Source organism: Stigmatopora nigra, chromosome 13, assembly GCF_051989575.1.
Source record: "Stigmatopora nigra isolate UIUO_SnigA chromosome 13, RoL_Snig_1.1, whole genome shotgun sequence".
NCBI classification, from domain to species: domain Eukaryota; kingdom Metazoa; phylum Chordata; class Actinopteri; order Syngnathiformes; family Syngnathidae; genus Stigmatopora; species Stigmatopora nigra.
Genome location: NC_135520.1, coordinates 3,722,849 through 3,733,154, shown reverse-complemented (window position 1 = coordinate 3,733,154; position 10,306 = coordinate 3,722,849). Strand labels below are relative to the sequence as shown.

Here is a 10,306-nt window from a genome sequence, read left to right as displayed (position 1 = left end):
TTGAAATCCGATTACTTTTAGGTGCGTACTTAATAGTGAATAGTGGGTGAGCGCCGCGTTGTTATATTTATTTAATTTGTGCATTTATTGTTGTTGAAACAAGCAAATACACTATATTTTCACATCCACGCATTAATACAACTAAACGACAACAAAGAATAAATAGAATAACATAACCACTGAATTTATTGATAAAGAAAAGCACCATATTCTAAAGATTTAAATATATAGGCGTTAAATTGGAACAAATACTATGCGCGAACGAGTCATGTGACAATGACGTAATTTTCCTGCGACTGTATGCCCGGTAACCTCCGTCGATGTAAACATGGCACTGTTTGCAGCTTTTGCAGGAGTTTCTAGTGATAAAACTGCAGAATCGTCAAATGGTAACGATCTGTCCATATCGTACATGTTGGATTCGCGTATTTGTGATTGTTTTATTAAAAGTACATCAGATCGACATCCCTCATTACTTTTCAGTGGTTTGAAATGACAGGGCTGAACACGACGTTTTCAAGTCCCATTCTATTTCAAATCACTCTCAATATTGTTATGTTTTAATGAAAATGCTTGGAAGGATAATCCGGGGTTGACTTAATCCTAATACCATTGCTCGATTATGTGCTGGCTAGTATTGGTATTATTATTGTCACTGAAGTAACTGTTTTATTTCCTTATTTAGAATTAAACTGGCTAAACAATAAGAGTTTTCAGACAAGTGATGCCCTGTCCCTTCACAGTCGCTTTTTAGAGAAAAAAAGTGATGAACTGCTGATCAAGGACTCAAGGTAACAATTAAAAATATACCAACAAAAAAAAAACACTTTTATTTAAGATAAAAATTTAATAATACGCCCCAATAAAAAATGCATTGTTGACGTTTCAGACTAAGCCAATTTTGTAATATGACTCTCCTGTTGCATTATATCCAGCAAAGACAGAAAGGATGAGGATAGTGTGCCGTCAAAGAAAAAGACGCATGAAAAGCATGGGAAAAAAAAGAAAAGACATAAAGAAAAGATTCAAAGGTCAACAGAAAGCAGTGGTTCAGACTCTGAACCAATCTTTCCAAGTGATCTCAAGCGGAAACAAGAACTCGATAGGTACACCCCCTCTGAGTTTTTTTTTACATCACATTAAATAATTACACATGCTAACTTTTTTCTTGGTTGGTGTCTTCTGGTGAATGCAGACCAGAGGCTGCTCCAATTGCAAGTTCTTTCTCATGGTTGGATGACATCCAGTCCACCATAACCCAGCCCTTCTGTGTCGACCGCAAAGCTGATGCTGCCAACTGGACGTACAAGTCTCTATATAGGGGAGACGTAGCAAGGTAATGCACGTAAAAGACAATTGCTCAAAATATTAAAATTTGCAAAGCATTCATTTCCTCTAGTGGATAAAAAAAGTGTTTTAACAAAAACAAAATGACATACACTCAAATTAGTTTTGCTAATATAGTATTGGCTTTTAATGCAATATATCATGCTATATATTTACACTTTATTGATTTTTTCTATTTATCACCATAAATCTATATTTCTGCATTGCTGATTGGATTCCATTTGCTGTAGTAGTGTGTTCATAATTATTGTATCATTTTTGCCTCAAAAAAATTAAAAGTATATCACGAGATAAAATCGTCCACACTGCATTGGGAAACTTTTTTTCAAGACTACCACCGACCATCCACATATGTATGAATTGATTGAAAAACTGTGATGATGCAGGTATAGAAGAAAAGGCAGCTCATCACTGGGTCTGGATCACCGTAGACAAGAAGTAAACTGGGAGGACGCTAAAAAGAAACGTAAAGGAGGAAACAAGCAGAAAGGAGCGGACAGATATTTTTCTACAGCATGTCGTCAGCTCCTCAAGTCTCAACTACCTCTGCTAACGTTACCAAGTGTTCCTGAAAGTAGTCATGTCACCAACTCCAGTCTCTTTCTTCCACTGGAGGATGGTGAGGTGGAGAGAAGAGAGGCAGGTAAGGAATTTAGCAAGAGAAACAAATTTAAAAAATCCTGAACCATCATTCATTCAATATTAAGTCAAAATGGATTGGATGTTAAGCGGTGGCAGCTTTTGATTAAATATACTGATTTTTCCTTGCAATCAGTGCAAGATGTCAATTAAAATCACAATTAGATTATACTTATTTGATGTAAAGCATTTAGGCAGGTGGTTTTCTGCTTAAGTTCTATGTTGCAAGACAATAGGCTGCCATTTTTCAGGTGTCAGAGTACAGACGTCATCCGTGAATCCCCTTGGCGTGTACGACTCCACCACAGCTCTCTGGCTACAGGGCAAGGGAAAGCCAGAACAGATAGATCCTAACGACAAACCCAACTTGGAGACTGAGCAGGAAATTGTGCTTCCGATGGGTCAGACTGAAGAGTTTAACAGGAAACTGAGAGAGACACCAGAAGACACACAACTCTGGTTGAAATTCATTAGATATCAGGTAGGATGACTCACCTTTTAAATAAATGTTGAACTTGTATTTTTTGCGAATATATATATATATACATATATATATATATATATATATATATATATATATATATATATATATATATATATATATATATATATATATATATATATATATATATATATATATATACATACATACATATATACATATATACATATATACATATATACATATATACATATATACATATATACATATATTCATATATACATATATACATATACACATACATCTATACATATATATATACATACACTGAGTGGTGCTGAATCCATTCATTTTGAACTTTGTCTGGCCTGTCCCACATTAGGATGAACTGAGTGAGACTGTATTTGGAGGCGAAGAAGACAAAGCGAGCAAAGAACTGGAGCGCCGCAAGTCTTCTCACAAAGCTGTGCTAGAGAAAAAGCTGGCCATTGCGGAGCGTGCTGTAGCCACAAACCCCAGCTGTGTGGCTCTGCAACGGGAGAGACTCAGAATCTGCCAAGAGCTTTGGGAACCATCAGCACTGGCTAAAGAATGGAAAAAACTGGTTGGTTTACAGCCTTTTTATTGCCCTTTTCATTTAGAAACATACAGTATCGATCCATCAAACTCACTCCTGTTTTATGTTCTATTTAAGGTATTTCTCCACCCGAATAGTGGCCCTCTGTGGAAGGAGTATCTCCTTTTCACTCAGAGTTACTTCAGCAATTTCAGTGTGTCAAAGGTTAACACTGCGTATGGCAAGTGTCTCAGCATGCTTAGCGCCGTCCGGGATGGGAGTTTGGTGTCCCACCCTGCGCTTCCAGGAATTGAGGAGGATACGCTTGGTAACATGTCTTTTTAGATCTTTCATTTTATCAGTGCCATCTAATCCAGTATCACGCCAGCCATAAGCAAGTGCATGTCTACTAACCATAAATGATCTAGTCATAATACAATTTAATGATTAATATCTATGAATACAACGTCTTCATAAATGTCATGAGAATATGCACAAATCTGACTTTAATACAGCGGCACCTTGACATAACGAGTGGCCCGACCGACATAGGGTGATCATTTGTCATTTTTCCAGATATATTCATCCAGCAGTGCCATTTCCTCCGTCAGTCTGGACACGCCGAGAAAGCGTTTTCTCTTTTTCAAGCCATGATTGAGTTTACATTCTTTAAACCTGACAGTGTACAAAAATTGTCTACGAAGCAACAGGTATGTAAACACACAATTAAAGCTCACGCCCTCTATTGTTCACAAAACTAATTAGTGTTAATCTGTGAATTTTTTCCCCATTATTATAGTCATCAAATGACTTAGTGATGATTTGATCTGTATTTTTTTTTTTGCAATTATTATTCATTATTGAACATTTTGTGCTGTGAGGAGAAACAGGCAACAATATAGTCAGCTTCTCACAGTTGCTATCAAGACAGATCAAAGTATTAAGTAGTTTTTTGCAGAAAGTACCTAGCCACAAATTACCTTTTGGAATGAATTACTTCCCTAACATGTTAATATACATCACGCAACATTCCACATTAGGCTTGCGGGGTAAAAAAAAAAACCCGATAAATTACAGGACTTCATTGTATGTCTGAAAGGGGCTTATTTGTTTGTGTGTGTGCAGGCTGAATTTTTTGAGCCATTTTGGGATAGTGGGGAGGCAAGAGTTGGGGAGTGGGATGCCAGAGGTTGGAAAACGTGGATGATCCACCAGGAGAAAGGCGGTTGGGTGCAGCCCAGCGCAGGTAACGCCAACACATCCATCATTTTGAGCGGGGAAAATGCTCTTTGCAAGGTGTATGTCAATTGCATCACAAAAACAGATGAGGAAGAGGAGGAGGAGGGGGATGAAGAGGAGGAAATCAAGGACCGCAGTCAACCTCGATCAGCGGTGTGGCTGAATGTGGAGTCATCCCGCGAGGCTGCGCATTGGTTACCGTGGAGACCGGAAAAGGACCAAACAGAAGATGACTGTGATGACCCAGAGAGGCAGGTAAAGTCAATATAGCTGTACTATTGAAACGATTGATCATTTTTTTTGCCACTGTTTAAATTGCATCTTCAAATGAGGTCCTCTTGTTTGTTTCTCCATCTCAAGGTCCTGTTTGATGACATCGGCCCTTCTCTAATTTGTCTCTCTTCGCCAGAGCACCAGCTCCGCCTCCTTCTCAATTTTTTATCTTTTTTGGGGCTGCCAGTGGATAATGTGCTTTCTGCGGGCAAGTGTCTACCTGGCCTGTTGCTGGAGGACCTCACTTTGCTCACTCAAGGTCAATATATTGCTTAATCATCAAGATGAATGTATATATATAGAGAGAGAGATTATATAAATATGGCAGAAATATATAAATACACAAGATGAGAGATAATGATGGTAAAAGAGCATCAGGACACCTCTAGTATTAATACGAGGATCAGTAACGATACAACACTATATTCAACATGAAGATGAAAGAGAAAATTAAAAAGTGTGGAATTCTTTTTAGGTATTGACTCCCGACGTGGTTTGACTCTCAACAACCTACCCAGTGGAACGAGCTCTCTGGGTCACATGACCACACTTCAGGGAACCAGAAAATTGACAGGGCTCGGAAAACAGGGCGAGAAGTTTGTCAACGCAATGTTTCAAATGCTTCAACCTGTCCTTTCATCTCAACAGCGAGCTATCCTGTCACTCAGCCGGATGTGGTATGAGAAACTTAAGGTGAGGATTTATGTATTAACAGGAATCAGAGAAACATACAAAAGGGATTTTAATATGACATTTTTCACATTGACTGACTTTACATTGCCAAAAGTTGAACTTTGAGGATCCTTTTAAATTTTTGTCTTTTTCCATTGATATCACCCTAAAAGCAGTTTGTGCTCACACAAACTTTACGTTACCAAAAGTTGATGCAAAAAAGTTCACAAATACAAAAAATAAGCAACAAAATGACTAAAAATGATGATGATCTAATATTGCAATATTGAGTTTGACTTCGATTAATTGATTAAAGAAACAATACATATTAATGAACAAATACATGTCCATGTTAATAAACATATATAATATTTAAATATGTATTATTATTATGACTTATTATAGCCAAGTGCTAATTTCCATTCTATAGTTTGAAGATAAAACAAATAAGGCAATTCAGGACCAATGATTTCAAACTCATATTGTTTGTCATATTTCATTTGTTTATCTCATAGTTGGGAGACAACTGATTGAGCAAATTTTCTGCAATTTCAATCAAAACCATTTTTTTTCATCATTTCCAGGTGTTTCGTTGCTTGCGCGACAGCAAAAAAGCCCTCCGATCTCAGAGCAAAACCAGCAAACGGATCGCCAAGTCACTGCTGAAAGAACCCGACAACCGCTCATCTTTGGCAATGTGGCAAGAGTTCGCCCACATGGAGTGGTTGCTGGGTAACGTGGAAGAAGCTCGGAAAGTGTTTTCTACAGCCACGACATTGGGTGGGGGAAAGGGGCTTTGTAACCCCTCCCTCTGTGAGTTGTGTCTGCTGTGGGCTCAACTGGAGGTCGAGAATGAAGCAAATGGGCCAGGGGTTCTCCCCGAAGGAGGTGCATCGCCAGCCGTGTGCGTGCTCACCAGGCTCGCCTCGGGAAGTGCCTCGTCATCACAGCCCGTCTCGCCGGTTGCCATCCTCAAGGCCAGGAAGTCATATGAACAAACTCTGACTGCCACTTGGTCTGGTCTCGATCAAGACCTTTGTAATCCTCAAGCCAAGGAAAAAGGTTTGCCTCTTCACACACACACACACCACAAAACCATAGACATGGGCTAAATTGCTATTGCATATTGATGAATACTGGTATATACACTGGTACCAAAAATCATGACTTTTATTAGTCATAGCTTTTTCAATCTGTCGACTAATCTCTCTTTAGTTGAATTTAATGTTAATTACTCTAATACTAATCTGGGCTTTATATTTTAGATGCAAAATTTTCATTGCAATTGAAGATTATGCACTGAAAAAAAAGATTGATTTAAAAGTAGTATATAATAAAAAGGGTAGGTTATCTTTAGGGTGAAAAAAACAACACCAAATGCCAAGTTTTGATTCATTACAAAGACTAATAAGATAAGATCCCTTTTTTTTTTGCTTTTTCTTTTTTTTTACATACAAAGAGATTCCCTAAAAAGTTGCGGACACCCTAGACTGGTCGACAGTTGGCCGTAGAGCACACGCAGTCAGGCAATTGAACCTTTACACTACCATCCGTTTTTGTATCAAATTTGTTATGCTGTGAATTGAAAGGGGTTTCTCACTAACTAATCCTGTCAACGTGTTAGGAAAGAAATTGTATCTTAGATATTTTTGTGATTGATGAGATGTTATTTATTATTATCCCATGACTAGGTGGTCAATTGGATGTCCAGGAAGAGAGAGTTAGATTGAGAGGACTCGTCGGCTCCTACGCTTTGTTCCAATACCTCACTATGGGCATCAAAGCAGCAAACTGCGTCTACATCCAGAACAGAGAACGAATGGAGGAGCTCCATCGCACCTTTGTGTCGGAAAACCTTTCTGGCAGCAACCTGTTGGTTAGCAGGATAGCTTCTGAATGCGAGATGTTGGCGGTGCAGCAGGCATCGTTGCTCAAGTACCACATCGCCATTGGTGTGTTTCCACTGGCGACGCTGAGAGACACACTCACATCTGCCCTTTCAAAATGGCCTGGAAGTGCGTCTCTTTGGAGCATATATGTGCAGGTAAGGCCATACCCGTTTCTCAGATTCAATGATCTAAGCAAAATTGCCATTCCCGATTGATTCCCCATCTTGGCCTGTTTCAGGTGGAGAATCGTTACCATAGTGCTGGTCGGGCGAGAAGGTTTTTTCACACTGTAACAAGGGAAAATGGCAATATTGTGCCATGGCTATTTGCTATTGTTGCCGAACAACAAAGGAAGCAGCTGGTGGATGCGGCACAGAGGTAAAAAAAAAAATTACCCTTCAAATTGTCTTAAAACCGTTGAATTTTACAATTTTGCCTGTATACGCCGTATAAAGGGTACAAATGTGTTAGTTCAAAGGGAAAATCTTAAGAAACGTGGTATTTCTGAGATACTGTATGATTCAGAAGCGCATTCAAGTCAATATCATAAGGAATTGATTCATCAAGTCATGGTTGTTTTCTTACTGCAAAACAGAAAATAACCCAAAAATTGTAAATGTTACTTTGCCAACATATAGTGGTTTCAAAATTATATTCAGTCTGTTGTTATTTTTATTTTATTTTTTAAATGCCTTTGAAAAGGAGGTTGCCTTGTTTTTTTTCTAAATCAGCATAGAAAAAGACATTTAGAACTATAAATTGTACTATCTATTGCATATAAAACAATGATGTTAAACAGGTCCTGTGATAAAAGCGCTACTTTGAGCGTCCTGCCTGAAAATGGTCTCAGCAACCGGATCCGTGGACTGTTTGAGAATGCTGTAGGAACGGAAATGGGGGCTCACTGTCCTTTACTTTGGAGGATGTATATTCATTACCTGGTAAGATGGCAGCAACTCAGTCACCTCCAGCACATATATCAAAATCAGTTTTTGTTTTTTGGGCCACATTCATCGCAAATTGATCTAATATCGACCAGAACAGTCTATTTTTAGACAATATGTTTACTTATTGAGTGCCATTGACGACACTAGACATCCAATGCATTTGACGGGAAAATACAATCACTTTCTGTAGATTTTGGATCATTTCGAATTAAATTTGGGCCATTTCTGCACTATTTCCCACTATTTTGTCATACAACACACAGTTGATAGTAAAATATTTTTTTCCATTTATAGGTGTCAGAGGGTAAACCGGATAAAGCCAAGGGGCTTTTCTACAAAGCCTTGCAGAATATTCCCTGGGTGAAGGTACGTCAACTGCTCAACTCATTGCTTCCCACTGACAACAATAAACATCCAATACATTTAATCTGGGAGTACTCCAGAAAAACACCTACAAATAGTACATGTTAATTTGCTGACATCTACTAGTGAAAAAGAGTATAGCAACGCTATAAGTCTTATTAGGCCGTACCCTTCATTCTGTCATCTTTTTTTTGTTATAAATATGGCTTATAAGCGAGAAAATACGTTGGCACGTCAATGTTAGTCAATGAGTTCAAGGTAGAACGGGTTTTTATTCATGTGCAGGTTAAGGCAGATGTGGCAATGTATATTTTTAGGTTTTGCATTGATGGGAAATTTTGTTCTTCAAGGGGTTGTACATGGATGCAGTGCACCTGTTTCCCGAACATCTGCAAGAGTCTGTAGATCTGATGACGGAGAAAGAGCTGCGAGTACGATTGCCGTTGGAAGAACTCGACATACTGCTGGAAGACTGAAAAAGACTCGCTTGCAACGCTTTCATCGTTCAGGAGGTAGACTTAAGAGGTGTAAATTGTAAAAAAAAAAAATGTATTTAAAAAAAACTTCACCCTATTTTAAAAATAAACTTTTTTTTAAACTAAAAATCATTTCATTTTAATTTTAAAAAATAGATTCAAGAGCTGAATCCAGAAAATAAAACTACTAATGTCCCAAGGAGGAGAACCAGATTTGCAGATGATCACGGTGTTTTGCAAGAAGCTTTCAATGACTTGTCAGGACTTGTAGCTACTCTTAAAATATTTGTAAGATTGAATGTAGCTATTTCTTCTGCGTCAATAGAATTATCATTTTATAGTCTTATAAATAAGCCTTATAGATGTCTACTAAACAACTTGTTTGTAAAAATGGCTTTTAGACAATGACTTGCTTTCATTTCTATATGTTTTTCATTATTTATGGCACGAATTGTATAAATTATGGCTTCCCTGTTTAATTGTTCTAACTTATTTACATAGTTTACAAGATCATTTGAGGGGGCGAATTTTGGACAAAACACTGAAAAGTACCGTTAAGAAAAACTAATATAATATTCTAGTAGATTATGTACATATTTGGGACATTTGAGGAATGCAAAATGAACACACTGTCTATTTTGATTATACTTTTAAAGATGTAAAATCCTACAGTTATCGAAGATAGGGCCGACGATGTTAAGTTGGTGTTGTTGATGAACTAGTTCGTCAAGTGCGGAGGACTACCTGGATTTTAGAAGGAGTGATTCGACAGGCGCTCCCTCCTTCACCACGCCTATTTACCCGACCGCTTACTACTACGCCGGTAACGCCATCGGACAGCCGCACACAAGTATCACTTATGGTGAGCATGATCTATATGTCTTTAACAAACATTTTTTAATCGTGACAAAACGCCGTTATACCGCATGTTTGTTTTGGAAGCGATCTATATGACCGATTGAATGCAGTTGCAGGGATAGCCGAATAATGTGGGAACTACTAACACCTGTCTAAACTAAGTCCATGCGATTCGTTTTTGTTGACAGATGCTACAAACGTGATTTTTTTTATAAACCCTAAGATCCATTTCTAGATTTTAACAATGTTAGGTACAATGAATAAACTAGTTTAAATTGACGGCATAATGTTTTAAAATGTGTGTGGGGAAAAAACTTTTTCGACCCTCCCAGGTAAAATGAATTGGACGTCTAATGCCGCGAATGGCACTGAAACATAAGCATTTATAGTTGTAGATAAGTTGGATGTCTTTGTAAATGGAAGAACATGATTTAAATATAAATTAGGAAAAATGTAGTTTCAAGGGAGTGATAATCGGAGTGGATTGGTTGTTATTAATTTTTATTTTTTGTATAGATTTGATCAATTTAGAAAAAAATAAATATTTTCATATAATTATTATTATAAATAATAATGAATACATAATAAAAATGAGATTTGATGTC

At 37.6% G+C, this 10,306-nt stretch overlaps 1 protein-coding gene across 2 annotated transcripts; it reads left to right on the top strand.

The window, feature by feature from the left end:
* The first annotated feature begins 283 nt into the window (after positions 1-283).
* On the top strand, positions 284-9,706 carry nrde2 (NRDE-2, necessary for RNA interference, domain containing). 2 transcript variants are annotated; one of them, XM_077731170.1, is made up of 20 exons: positions 284-389; positions 686-791; positions 936-1,106; positions 1,196-1,336; positions 1,734-1,990; positions 2,238-2,467; positions 2,811-3,032; positions 3,123-3,312; positions 3,561-3,694; positions 4,110-4,230; positions 4,309-4,478; positions 4,584-4,755; positions 4,972-5,189; positions 5,753-6,230; positions 6,860-7,212; positions 7,296-7,435; positions 7,857-7,998; positions 8,299-8,370; positions 8,718-8,879; positions 9,566-9,706. In XM_077731170.1, exons 1-19 carry the CDS (start codon positions 329-331, stop codon positions 8,841-8,843), a joined length of 3,504 nt encoding a protein of 1,167 aa, XP_077587296.1. In that variant the 5' UTR covers positions 284-328; the 3' UTR covers positions 8,844-8,879; positions 9,566-9,706. The 2 variants fall into 2 exon arrangements, with proteins under 2 accessions (XP_077587296.1, XP_077587294.1); XM_077731168.1 differs by lacking the exon at positions 9,566-9,706 and having other exon boundaries at positions 8,718-8,972.
* Positions 9,707-10,306: the final 600 nt, after the last annotated feature.